The sequence below is a fragment of the Trichomycterus rosablanca genome, chromosome 12 (assembly GCF_030014385.1).
Source record: "Trichomycterus rosablanca isolate fTriRos1 chromosome 12, fTriRos1.hap1, whole genome shotgun sequence".
Lineage (NCBI taxonomy): Eukaryota > Metazoa > Chordata > Actinopteri > Siluriformes > Trichomycteridae > Trichomycterus > Trichomycterus rosablanca.
The window spans coordinates 780,330-794,700 of record NC_085999.1 but is presented as its reverse complement, the minus strand read 5'-3'; the positions used below and the strand labels follow the sequence as shown (position 1 = coordinate 794,700).

General features: G+C 38.4%; 1 protein-coding gene across 2 annotated transcripts; it reads left to right on the top strand.

Moving 5' to 3' along the window:
- The first annotated feature begins 678 nt into the window (after nucleotides 1-678).
- Nucleotides 679-13,125, top strand: LOC134324357 (death-associated protein-like 1 homolog). 2 transcript variants are annotated; one of them, XM_063006176.1, is made up of 4 exons: nucleotides 679-816; nucleotides 2,885-2,972; nucleotides 4,164-4,227; nucleotides 12,678-13,125. In XM_063006176.1, the coding sequence occupies exons 1-4, from the start codon at nucleotides 750-752 to the stop codon at nucleotides 12,726-12,728; spliced, it is 270 nt and encodes an 89-aa protein (XP_062862246.1). In that variant the 5' UTR covers nucleotides 679-749; the 3' UTR covers nucleotides 12,729-13,125. The 2 variants fall into 2 exon arrangements, with proteins under 2 accessions (XP_062862246.1, XP_062862245.1); XM_063006175.1 differs by lacking the exon at nucleotides 12,678-13,125 and adding an exon at nucleotides 6,228-6,499 and having other exon boundaries at nucleotides 692-816.
- Nucleotides 13,126-14,371: the final 1,246 nt, after the last annotated feature.

Sequence of the window (14,371 nt, the reverse complement as noted above, 5' to 3'; positions counted from 1 at the left end):
CTATGATTATATAATATGCCAGTTTCTTCATTAAGCTTTTAATGATCAGCTATTTATTATGAGCATTATACGACACTACTATTATACGACACTACTATTATACGACACTACTATTATACGACACTACAGCAGATACTGACTGAGCTGTCTGGTGAAGTGAAAGTAAAACAACGACATAAAGAAAACCACATGAAAGACGCTTTGCACAAGCCACAGTTCATCCTGATCCTGTGTGAGGTGTTATTGTGTCGACTGTTGACTTTCACAGCATCTGATTAGATTAAATATTTCTTGCATTAATGTCAATTTTGTCACAATTTTGTTGCAGTTGTTTTGTATAAAAGGTGCTGCAGCCTCAGTGAATTGAATTCAAGTGTTTTAAAGCAGGGCTGCTCGGTGGCTCGATGACAGCTACGATCAAAGCTTATTATTTAGTAGTAGTATGGTTTGTAATTGCTTATTTATGACTGTAGACCATAAAATTGCAGATTTTAATTGCCTGAGTGCAAATTAAAAATATCCAAATCCCAAGATCTTGGGCAAAATCCCAAGGAGTGGCAACAACACTGGGTACAAGTTCATGTCTGTTTCTGACACCGTTGGCTTCCCACAATACTGCCGGTGCTCCACTCGGTCGGATCTGCGCTTCATTTGGTCGACGTGACGTCACAACACAACAGTGGTATAAAACCGAGCTGTGAGGAGCTGGAGGGACTTCAGGAGAGATTTATTACTGAACCAGATCAAACATGGTGCAGATGTCTAAATCTGGACTGATGGAAGCTCCACCACTGAAAGCTGGACACGCTCCTGCAGGTTAGATATATCTAAGTTAAGTGTGTGTGTGTGTGTGTGTGTGTGTGTATGTATGTATGTGTGTGTGTGTGTGTGTGTGTGTGTGTGTGTGTGTGTGTGTGTGTGTGTGTGTGTGTGTGTGTGTGTGTGTGTGTGTGTGTGTGTGTGTGTGTGTGTGTGATGGATTGTGTTTATAAGAGTATTAATCTGATGAAGGATGAACAGATTTATAACTCACACTTGTGGCTACAAGTTTACAGCTTAATATTGACGTGAGACTGTTAATGTGTCGTGTTTATACCAACATACACTCCACGTGCGCGCACACACACACACACACACACACACACACCTGCTTTCCTTTATGAAAGTACTATGTAAACATGTGCACATTTAGACTAAAGCAGGAAACGAGTGAGTTCAGAAAAGATGTACTGAAACTAATTTTTTGTTTGTTTGCTGATTCTTGACTTTTATACTTATTTTAACTAAATGCACTTTTATTTTTAGGTTTTTAGTTCCTCTTATTTATATTTTTTATTAATCCCACTGTTTCATTCGTGAATTTGGTCCATTCTGCTTGTTTTGTCATTCTGATCTGCTCATGTACCACCTCTTTTCTTTCTTACTTGTTTGTCCTTTTATTTTTTACATTTATTTCTCTCTTACTTCATGATATCTAAACTTCTAAACTTCCATTTCATTCTATTATATATGTTTTGCTTTCTTCTTTCCCTTGCTACTTTCTTATTTCTTTAATCTACTTTTATTTGTCTTAACTTTCTTTCTTTCTCTTTTTATTGCTTTCTCACGTACTTCACTAATTTTAAGCTTAAATTATAAACAAGCTTCCATTTCATTCTTTTATATACTTTTCTTTATAGTTTAAGTTCTTAAAGTCTTGGCTTGTTCCCTATTCTTCCTTCTATTTTATTTGACATTGCAGGTTTTAAAAATAGAAGAATGAATATATCTGATGTAAGATCACAGGATCAGCAATGTGTAATGGTTGCATGTGTTGCTTGTTTGCTGTTGTGTTTTGGTCGTTTATTTCTCTTTAACTCTGCACACTGGACTCGGACTTTGAACTGGCTGTTATTCGGGAGCTGAATTATATGTAGATTTAAAGCAGTAACCAGTATTTTAAGAATTGGTTCTTTAGTTCAGGTTCACTGGGGAGATTTAGCTGAGATTACTGTGCCAGTCGTAGTTCACACAATACTAGCTCACTAGCTGTACTGACTGTGTTCACTGGTTCATTCGTGTGAGCATGGACATGCCATACGTTACTACTATCATGAACAGAACCTTGGAATCAGGTCCCTGGCCCCCTGCTAAGGAGTAGAACCCAGGACCTTCCTACTGTGAGGCAACAGTGCAACACACCGCACCACTGTGGTACTTCTAAGTGATCTTTTTTTTCCCTTTCTGCTGAATGTCGGGGTGTAATTTAAAGTCACTTCATTGGAGTGGATGAACGCTAAGTATCAGAAACCAGTTGTCCATCCTTGCTGCCATGCTGTCGCTGGTCAAATGCCAACTTCACCGAGTCCCCATGTCTCCCCTGCCACCAAGTCTGTCAACTGGTGCCAACTGCATAACCAGTAAACTTTTTGGCTTTACCCAAGTTAGAAATACGGAGGCGTTGTGGTGTGCAGCTGACATCAGGTCCCAAAAACAGATCAACAGCATGTTGTTAGCATGTGGCTGCGCTTTTGTGTTTTGCACCGCTGCTTAACCACTTAACATTTCAGCAAGAAAGAAGCCTCACACATGAAGAGGAATTTACTCCGTCCATGATCACTCAGTGCAACGTTAACTCTTGTCCTTTGCTCACTACAATATGTTTATTTGTAGTATTGCAAATGAAGTGGCACAGTTAAAGCACTGCAGGTCAGCCAGGCCTAATCGTCCACAGTCCATTCTGAGGTGACCATGACTTTGCTCTAGAGTTTATATTCTCTACTGTCTGTACGTACTGAGGAGGGTTGGAGGAAAAGCAAACATGTGTGATGATTGAAGTCTTACATTGGTACGTTTGCTTTATAATTATGTGTTCATAATATTTTTCATTTTTCCCCCCTGTAAGTGAAAGCAGGAGGAAAGCGAGTGGTTAAGAAGAGCAATGAGGAAACTGGAACCCTAGAGAAGGACGGCAGGAGGCAAGACAAACCCAGGTACACCTCACCAAGTGTGTGTTTGGACCTGTCGGCTTTGGTGGGGTTAAAATGAACCCTGGTGTTTTTGCTGGTTTTTTACACCAAAAGTGGACGCTTCCATTAGAACTCTGGTGCACTGAATGAGCAGAGGGGTGTTGGGTCTCTTCTGGTGCAAATTGTTTTAGGTGTGAACACAATGCGAACCAAAGGTGTCTAAACCAACCAAACACAGGATGTGATGTCATAAAATGAAAGAGAGATGCAGATATGCTGTTGCATGTTCTACAATTACTGACTGTAGTCCATCTGTTTCTCTACATACTTTGTTACCCCCTTTCATGCTGTTCTTCAATGCTCAGGACCCCCACAGAGCAGGTATTATTTAGGTGGTGGATGATTCTCAGCACTGCAGTGACACTGACATGGTGGTGGTGTGTTAGTGTGTGTTGTGCTGGTATGAGTGGATCAGACACAGCAGCGCTGCTGGAGGTTTTAAACACCGTGTCCACTCACTGTCCACTCTATTAGACACTCCTACCTAGTCGGTCCACCTTGTAGATGTTTGAGTCGGTCGTCTTCTAGACCTTCATCAGTGGTCACAGGACGCTGCCCATGGGGCGCTGTCGGCTGTAAATATTTGGTTGGTGGACGATTCTCAGTCCAGCAGTGACCGTGAGGTGTTTAAAAACTCCAGCAGTGCTGCTGTGTCTGATCCACTCATACCAGCACAACACACACTAACACACCAGCACCATGTCAGTGTCACTGCAGTGCTGAGAATCATCCACCACCTAAATAATACCTGCTCTGTGGGGGTCCTGTGGGGGTCCTGACCATTGAAGAACAGGGTGAAAGAGGGTAACAAAGCATGCAGGGAAACAGATGGACTACAGTCAGTAATTGTAGAACTACAAAGTGCTTCTATATGGTAAGTGGAGCTGATAAAATGGACAGTGAGTGTAAAAACAAGGAGGTGGTTTTAATGTTATGGCTGATAAGTGTATATGCCATTTCTATACCCCACCACTCTTCTACTCCTACCTGAGTTGTTTTGGTACAAAGTTGAACTAAATCTCTACACACTTCACGGGTGCTGATCAATGATTTGCATTCAATGCAAATATCCACAGTTCATGCATTACTAGTGATGTATAAAACAGTTCTTTATTTATGTAAACACGTGTGTGTGTGTGGGTGTGTTTGTTGCAGATCATTGACCTCGTTCTCCCGGATGCAGCAAATAAATATTCTGATGGCTGGTCCACTCGAAAAGGTCAGTTTACACCTTTAACCTAAACGCAGCAGTTAATTTTGCTTTTATTCAACAAATATAAATATCATTCCCTAATGACCAGCTAAGAAAGCCTGTTGATATTAAAAGCTTCTTATTTACAAGCGTAGTAGTTTCCCCTGTGATTATCAACATACCCTGGGTCTAGGATGACGACTTATGAGCCGACGGTCTTCTATAGAACTCCGTAACTCTGAAATGAGACAGAATAGGTGCACGTTCTCACATTCCACTTCAATATTGTGTAAAAACTTGCTGTAAAAGCTGCAGAAGGTGGAGTGGTTGGACAGCTTTATATCACTGCTCACCACTTTTGGTCCGAGTCGTTTTCTATTAACTTTTTAAAATAAGCACATTTTTGAGATCTATAATAAAATAAACAAGAAAAAGTGACACAAACTAAAGAATAAATGAAGTACGGCACTGATGGAGCTTCTGGAGAGGCTGCCACTCGCCTAAACATCATTACACAAATAACAAACCTGATAGTACATCAAAATGTCAACGTGACCCCACATTAAATACTCTCTTATTTACAGAATGTGTGTTTGTGTACAGACTTAAACCAGAATTTATTCTCAGATTGCAAGTTGGTTGTAGGTAAAAAGCTAGATCATGGCTAACTGTGTTTGAAATATTGATCATTCAAAACTTATTTATACTTGGTTTTAAACTTGAGGCCCGCCACGTCACTTTATGTGCCCCTCAAAGACGTATGATTGTCTTAAAACACCATGTAAAATCGTACATAAACTGCATCTCCCACAATGCATGACATCTCCCACCGCCACTAGATGGCAGCATTTCCACATCAGTGTTTAACTGAGGCGGTTTTCCAACAAGTGATGCTGAGAAATGTTTACAAATCATCCCAATATGTAGAAGAAGAGGAAACTGAAGCAGAAGGAGGAAATTTAATGAAGGATGTGAAAGTGAATAAAAGTTTGTGCTTCAGGAAGAGAAAGCGGTGCATCTCTTGTGTTATGAGGCGTGTCTGTGGTAAAGGAGAACAATATAAATGTAGATATACGTTATAAATATACAGGATACATTTGGCATTTTGACACCAAACGCAGAATTTCGCCCCCAAGAAAAACAACAAACTGTCCAAGAATAAAAAGGCGACTGCAATCACAGCAGGATACGTTACAATCGGCGCTTTAAGGGCCACCATGATGCAGACGTGGCCCTCGGTGAAAGGGCCTGATCTAAATATTCATTATTTATAAAGTTAATATAATCTGAACACATTTGTTATATATGTATAAAGATAAACTAGTACTAAATGCACTTTGACACAGGGGTCGTTGGCTTGATCATCACCTCTGGTCACTATCTAAGTAGTTTAGCATGATCTCCCGCGTCTGTAGTATTTTTTTTTGGATACTCCAGTTTTATCCAATGTTCCAGAATCATGCCGAGAGGATATTATTAGCGGCTCTAAATTACTGCTGGTTGTGAGTTTGTGATGCCCTGTGATTAAATGAACCTTGTGGTCAGTGTTTCCAGACTCTCTGTGGGATGTTTTTCCCCTTTCGGCTGCTCATGTATATATGTAGGCGTCGCCACAGCAGATCTGGTATGTACGACGCCTGATGGGCTGATGGCACGACTGAGATTCGAACCCTGGACCCCCAGATCTCAGCGGTAGTGGGTTAGCATAGTTTACCTCTGCACTGTGCACCTATACTGATCCATCATGCCCTGAGCGCTTGATTTAGTCATGTTTTATATTTCCAGATTTTGTAAAGCAGCGTTTAATCAGTCTGGTTTCAAATGTAGTTTTTTGTGCATCAATATAGTAAAAGTGGGCTCTAAGCTTGGTGTTGGCCAGGGTAAGGGTAGTGAAGTGTGTTTTGATTAGGGAGCAGAATCAGTCCATCACTGCTGGTGTATAATGTGAAATTAGGAACCCATCTATCTACAGGAACTCTTTGTTTCTTTGAAACTTAAACTCAGTTATTCTGTGTTTCCTCCTGCAGTTGGGCCATGATTTCCCTGAGACTCCGGTTTCAGTGCGGCACAGTAAAGTCAGACCCTGTACAGAAAAACCCCACGTTCCTCGTACGTTCTTCATCCAGCAGCCCCGCAAGTGTTAAACCACCGAGGATCTGTGTATGTAAATGTCCCTGTATGTAACTCATTCCTGTACAGGAGCATTTTGGCTTTTTTGATGAGCAAACTGTTGCTTTGTGGTTTTTCCAAAAAGAATGTTTGAAGACGTCTTAAATAAATAAGCATTGCATTAATAAAATCAGGTTTGGGGTGTTTTTCTCTTTTGTACCAGGTTGGTAATGTATTCGTCAACTAATTCTTAGAAAGCAGAGAAAAATATCCACTCTACTTATTCATTAACACAGCAGCAATAACCACAAACCAAAAACAGAAAAACTATCTCAACCAGCTCCATATTTACTGCAGAAGCCCACGCCATGATAACGGCTTTAAAATGTGCAGAAGAGACCTGCGAAAGAAAAATAATATGTACTGACTCAAAATTGTGCCTTAAAGCAATCAAATCATGAGAAACAGACCACCCAATTATCAACAAGGTACAAAGCTCTATCACTAGACTAACCAGTATGAATTACCGTTTGGAATAAGTGGAAATGAAAAGGCGGATAAATTAGCCAGAAAGATAAAAATGCAATATACAACAAACAAAAATCCCTGCAACAGATCTCAAGCCATCAATAAATAAATACATCAAGAAAAAATGGCAAACTGAGCGAGACAGACAACAAACAAACGACATGATACAGCCAAATATAAACTATAATCCAAGAACACATCGAGGAAGACGAGTGGATCAGGTTATATACACAAGATGCAGAATAGGTCATACATAAATCACCCACCAATATTAATAAAAGGAGACGATTCCCCAATGTGTGAAAGATGTCAAACAAAACTTACAATAAAACACATCTTAATCAAACGCCCCAAATACACCAGAGAGGAACAACAACTACACACACCTGGAACTGTTAAAGAAGCCCTAAACCAAGAGCACACAAGAAAAATCTTAAACTTCCTGGCAGTAACAAAAATGAAAACAATATAAATGGAAAAAAAATTACTTCAACATAACACCGATCACACCAAAAAAAAAAAAGTGGCGTAAATAAATAAATGTACCAGGTTGGTGCAAAAACAACCTGTTTTGTACCTGTGGGGTTTAAACTAATAGTGTGTGGGCATGTACAGAATAATTAAACAACTGCAAATACCAATTCTGGATAATCTCTACTGAAAAATGACAATTTAAGTATTCAGGTTTGGTGGGTAGCACTGTCACCTCACAGCAAGAAGGTCCTGGGTTCAATCCCCAGGTGGAACGGTCCGAGTCCTTTCTGTGTGGAGTTTGCATGTTCTCCCCGTGTCTCTGTGGGTTTCCTCCCACAGTACAAAGGCGTGTAAGTGAGGTGAACTGGAGACACTAAATAGTCCAGGACTGTGTTTGACATTAAACTTAAAGTGATGAATGTTGTGTAATGAGTAACTACCTGCCCTGTCATGAATGAACCAAAGTGTAACGTTAAAATCCTATAAACTGTTTATAAAATATTCATATATTATACATATTACATGCATATCATGTATCGTTCACATAGGGTGACCACTTCCATATCCCAAAAAGGACATCAGACCCTAAAAAGGGGGGCATGACGGTTGTTAGTCAGGATCGTGTCCACAGCACACAGAATTAAAACCTTAATCGATATAATTGTGATGAAACCAAATGAGGAAAACAGCACATTTAAAAACTCATTTTTCCTGAATCTTCTAAATGAGTCAATGCTGAGCGACACCGACTGTTTTTGGTTTTGGCATGTCGACGGCGTGACGGTTATTAAAACTTAGTAATGAATGAGGATTTTGGGGCCGGCCGTCCTCACAGAAAGTGGCGGCTTTAAACCAGTGAAATATGGGTCATTTCTTTTAGCATATTCATATTAATGGGCAAGTTAATTATGATCCTTACAAGCGTTACGATTCACTTCCAAAGTCTTACTTTACACCGATCAGCCATAACATTAAAACTACCTCCTGGTTTCAACACTCACTGTCCATTTTATTAGCTCCACTTACCATATAGAAGCACTTTGTAGTTCTACAATTACTGACTGTAGTTCATCTGTTTCTCTGCATGCTTTGCTAGCCCCCTTTGCTAGCCCAAGTCAGTATAAGAGGTGTACTGTGTAATGTGGGTTACACCTGATAAAATACAACTTGTTTTAGAGCAATATGACGAATACTTTTAAAGCTATTGTAGTTATTTAATAAAAATCTGTTTTTATTATGTAATAAAGGGTAAAAGTGTGAGTATAAGAGTTGTAGTATGTAATGTGGGTTACACCTGATAAAATACATCTTGTTTTAGAGCAATATGAATATGAATATTTTAAAAGCTATTTAAGTTATTAATTAAAAGGGGCAATTTACATTAGAAATTAAGAATCAATGATTACGAATATAACTTTCTGTAAGATGTTGTTTGTATACTTGTTTAAAATGTCCACTAGATGTACTCATTCTCATATTATATGGAATCTCATTCAAGACTTTGGTGTATGTGTGAAGGAAAGATCTGTAGCCATAATTGTTTTTGTAAGCTGGAACTGGAATAAGTACATTTGAGACCGATCTAGTGATATTTTCTTGCCTTTGGTTAGACCTTGGAAATAAATCAATCAATGATGAAGGAGAATTACTATGTTGAATCTGAAAATAAAATCTCATAGCTTGAGTATTTACATAATTCTGAAAAGTCAGAGCATTCGAATGTGTAAGAGCAACACAGTGATGAGTCCAAAAGGGCAGAATAGTATGAATTTTGTAAGCTCTATTATAAAGTTTAGCAATTGGTTCGATAATTTCCTTAGTAGTAAGGGACCAAACAGGTAAACAATACAAAATCGTTAAAAGAATCACTGCATGTAAATATATAAAATAAATTATCTAATTTTCTTATAAACATATAATTTCTTATTGAGTTTTTTTTGTTAAATTCTGGATATAATTAAAAAATGTAAGATGTGAATCCAAATAAACTCAAATAAACTCTAAATATTTATATGACTTTGTAATCGTTAATACCTGGTGTGCATAACAAATGGGCTCTGATACGATTATAGATTTCCTAGAACAATGAAAATACGTACATTCAGTTTTCTTAACATTTATAGTTAAATGATTCAGTTCTAACCAATTATGGAGAAAGTTTAGAATTTATGACATCTGCATTTGGACCAGAAAGAAAGATCACTGTGTCATCAACATACAAAAGACAATTTGAATGTCTACAGATTTTAGGAAGATCATTAATAAACAAAAGAAAAAGTAATGGACCCTAAATGCTGCCCTGGGGAACACCCAGACTGCATGCTATGTTACATGATCCAGTTTAACTGACTGGTATTTATTTGAGAAGTAAGAGGAGAACATCAATATCACCTCAGAAGAAAAATTAAAAGACCAAAGTTTATTTAACAAAATCTGATGATTCACTGTATCGAAGGTTTTATGAAAATCTATAAAGACAGCTCCAGAAATCTGTCCTTTATTAAGAGAAATACGTATTTGTTCAGTAAAAAATAATAATGCAGACATGGTTGATCGAGTAGAACAAATCCATACTGAAAATCACTGAGAAGATTATTATTTTCAAGATAATGACTTAACTGATTACAAAGAATTTTTTCTAATACTTTAGACATTACTGGAAGAATGGACATATGTCTATAGTTTGAAACAAGAGTTGGATCCTCAGATTTAAAAAATAGGAGTAATTAAAGCAGTTTCACTAATTTTTACTGGCATAACGATTGTTTCTGAGATCTGTGTTGCATGGAGTCGACCAACTTCTGGCCCCTCTGAACAGGTATTCCAGTCCAGGATGATTAGACGACATTCCAAAGTTCTTCTGCAATTTTGGGTTTTGCCTCAAAAAAACTTTAGTTCACAAGTTCTCTATGGGACTGAAGTCAGGGGATTGTGCTGGCCACTCTATTACCTCAATCTTGTTTGTCTGTAGCCAAGATGTTTTGGGTCATTGTCATGTTGAAACACCCATTTTAAGGACATTTCTTCTTCGACGTAGGGCAACATGATCTGCTCAAGTATTCTGATATATTTAAACTGATCCATGATCCCTCGTATGTGATAAATAGGTGTAACACCACAGTATGAAAAACATCCCATATCATCATTTTGTACCACCGTGCTTTACTACCTTCACAGTGTACTGTGGCTTGAATTCAGTGCTCGGGGTCGTCTGACATACTGTCTACGGCCACTAGACCCAAATAGAACAATTTTGCTTCCACCAGTCCACAAAATGTTGAGCCATTTCTCTTTGGACCAGTCAATGTTCCTTGGTAAATTTGAACCCATTCAGGACGTCTTTATCTTAACAACGGGACTTTACAAGGAGTTCTTGCTGGTAAATCGGCTTCACTTACTCTGTACTCTGTACTCACTGCTAACTTCAGATGTTCCTTGATCTTTCTGGAGGTGATCACTGACTGAGTATTTGCCATTCTGGCTATTCTTCTATCCATTTGAACAGTAGTTCCACGCTTCCTTCAGCACCTTTCAGGTTTAGGTTGTCACTTCAAGGCATTTGAGATCATTTTAGCTGAGCAGCTGATAATCTGCTGCACTTCTCTGTATGTTTTTTCCTCTACAATCAACTTTTTAATCAAAGTATGCTGTTCATCAGAACAATGTCTGGAACAACCCATTTTACCCAGTATTTCAGAAGGAAATGTGCTATGACCAACATGTGAAACATTTGCCCCCCTCCTACCTTAAATAAAGGCCAAAATTTGCACCCATTCTTCTGCAGAATGAATGACTTCACCAGTTGAACTCCTCACTTCTATTATTTTGAACAACCCCCTTTCAGTCAATGCTTCCATTACTCAGAATGAGCGGCATGCATGTCCTAATTGTTTGTTTTGTTTTCATTACTCTACTACACTTTCAAGTAAATTTTTTGCTATGTAGAAATATCACTTCTACTAAAAACAGTGATTTATCAGGTTAATGGTGTTGGAATGCTATTTTTTTTAAACACCACTGTATGTCACAAGAATGAGACTTTTTCAGAGAATTTAAAATCTCAGATAGCTCATTCTGTGTAATCTCTGAAAAAGTTAATTGAGGAGATAAAGAAGAAAATGAAGGAGAAAAATGAGGTAAGCCATCAAAATTAGATGCTAGCCTCCTTAACAGATGTAAGAAAGTACTCATTAAATACTTTTATAGAGTCTGTCATAATGACACCATCCAACGAAATATGAAAATGAGTCTTATTTTTCTTGCTATTTTCACCAGTAATGACTTTAAGTGTGTTCCAAAATGTTTTAGGTTTAGAAGCACTTTGCAAAATTTATTCTTTAATCACATGCAGAAATCCTTCTAAAAATGAAACTCCAAAGCCAGTGGAACAACTTCTCAGTGTCACGTGCGCTCATGAACCTGCAACCGAGTTCTGGGTTTAAAACGTACACTAGCCTGCTACTGCTGAGATCTGAGGATTCAGGGTTAGAATCTCAGCGGTGCTACATAAAAATCACTGGGAGGTTCAGACAGGAGAGTTACGTCAGGAAGGACATCAGCTGTGCCAAGTCTGGTATGAGGACCAGATCTAGAAGCAGCTGAAAGTTTGTTTGTTTATTAGGATTATAACGTGATGTTTTACACTTTGGTTCCATTCATGACAGGAACGGTAGTTACTCATTACACAAGATTCATCAGTTCAGGTTTAATATCAAACACAGTCATGAACTATTTAGTGTCTCCAGTTCACCTCACTTACACGCCTCTGTACTGTGGGAGGAAACCGGAGCTCCCAGAGGAAAACCCACATGGACACGGGGAGAACATGCAAACTCCACACATAAAGGACCAGGACCGCTCCACCTGGGGATCGAACCCAGGACCTTCTTGCTGTGTGGTGACAGTGCTACCCACCGAGCCACCGTGCCGCCCCAGCTGAAAGTAAAAAATAAGTCATGAATTATTATTATTAATATTGTTTGATAACATTTCTTTATAAATCTGGTTCTGATTTATTTTCTGTTTAAAATCATTAAGCAATTGATGTAGAAAGATCACAGAAGGAGTGTAAACATGAGGCACGACAAGTTTCAAAGGTGGTTTTCATCTGTTTTTTTTTTTATTCGTGAAGAATGCAAATGTATATCTTTTTACTGAATTGATGTAAATACCAGTAACCAGTAGAACCAGTATTATAGTACATCAGACTGGCCAAGAATGAACAATCAATCATCAGAAATGAAACAACGTGCTTAAAAAAATTGCTGGAATTCTGTGATGCCTCAACAGACATGAAGTTTTCACTGCGACTCTTTATGAGTTAGAGTTACTAAATGAGTGTGTTAGTAAATCTCATGTGTTTACAGGATGGATTTTTGTTCGTTACATCCTTAGATGTGTCTCTTATCTGGTCCTAGAAAGGTGAAATTTGGTATCCTGCCCCACCCTGTGCACCCTCCAGACTTCACTACCACACCTTCATTACTCTGTACACTACACCACAGAATTCCTTATTAAAACACTTTATCCCCTGAGTTTCAGACAGAACAACCAGGAAGGACCGTGTTTTTGTTTTTCATTTCTTTAGTTTCCTCTAAGAGACACGTTCTGTAAAAAACACATAGCACATACCATTCTGTCAGTGTGAAAGACATTTACAGTAAATAGCAAATAGACTTAAGAAACGAAAGCAGCGTCTGTGTGTGATCTATCCAGGACTGAATCACTGTTTCTTACATTTACATTCACTGCACTTTTGTGGACGCTTTTATCCAAATTGAAAATGGACGTTTTGAATAAAAAACATTCACTGATTGTTTTCTCTCTGCTTTATTCTGTTTAGGGTCGTAGTGGGTCTTATTTAATGGGTAAAAGGCAGAAAACATCCTGGACAGGTCAACAGTCCATCACAGGGCACACACACACACACACACACACACACGCACGCACACACACAGGGTAATTTTTATTAGCACCAAATATCCTGACTGCGAACGCATTTTAGCAGTGTTTACTCAGAAACCATTCATGGGCTTTTATATTTCTCATTCTATATAGTAACGTAACAAATGTGGTAATATAACTTTAGTTTTTAAGTTTTATTTTTCTAAATAATTTTCCTTATATGTTTAAGGATGTGTGTGTGTGTGTGTGTGTGTGTGTGTGTGTGTGTGTGTGTGCCATGTGATGGACTGCTGACCTGTGTTTACGTTGCGCATTTGCTCATGTACATAAATCCATTTTCTCACTCAAACCTGAACTAATTTTTTAATTGAACTGGTATCTCCACAGAGCACAGACACTTTATATATTCATATTCACCCATCATTTATTTTATTTATCTTCAAATCCATACTTTAAATTGTACTGGTTATCCTGTGTAGATATCCATATGTTTATGTAATTACTTCTTCTTGTTCTTCTTTTTACCTTTTGGAGAGTGTCAAACTAAATTTAGTTGTACGTAAGAATAATGACAAATAAAGGTTCGTCTTCTTCTTTAAGTAAACAGTGAGTGAATGGTTATGCTTTTGGGAAAAGAAAACTGTGATTAAATAATTTGCTAGTTTCTTTGTGAAACTTTCACTTAGCAGTTTATTACAATCAGCATCACAAGTACTGAGTGTGGTGTAAAGCCTCCAGCACTGAGCCATGGAGCAGTAGAACTGGGTTCTCTGGAACCTTTAATACACATTATAAACATGGAGTAAAGCCAGTGGAACAACTTCTCAGTGTCACGTGCGCTCATGAACCTGCAACAGAAAGGAACTTTCCACTGTGTGATGGTCCATCCTAGATGCCTCCGAGCCCAGAGAAGTTGACGCTGCTTCTGGACATGGTTAACATAAGGCTTCTTTTTTGCACAGTAAAGTTTTAAGTATGATTAGTGCAGTAACTCTGTATTGTAGAGCTGATAAAGGTTTGATAAACTAATCCCTCACCCATGTGGTTATATCAGCTAGTGTTGAGTGGAGGTTCTTGATGCCGTCTGAGGGATGGAAGATCACGAGCGTTCAGATTAAGCTCACACCCTCATCCTTTACACACTGAAATTCCTCCT

Coding starts and splice junctions, on each gene's coding strand:
- LOC134324357 (XM_063006175.1), top strand. CDS start 750: ATGGTGCAGATGTCTAAATCTGGACTGATGGAAGCTCCACCACTGAAA. Junction 817..2,884: donor AGCTGGACACGCTCCTGCAG/GTTAGATATATC, acceptor CCCCCCTGTAAG/TGAAAGCAGGAGGAAAGCGA. Junction 4,228..6,227: donor TGGCTGGTCCACTCGAAAAG/GTCAGTTTACAC, acceptor TTCCTCCTGCAG/TTGGGCCATGATTTCCCTGA.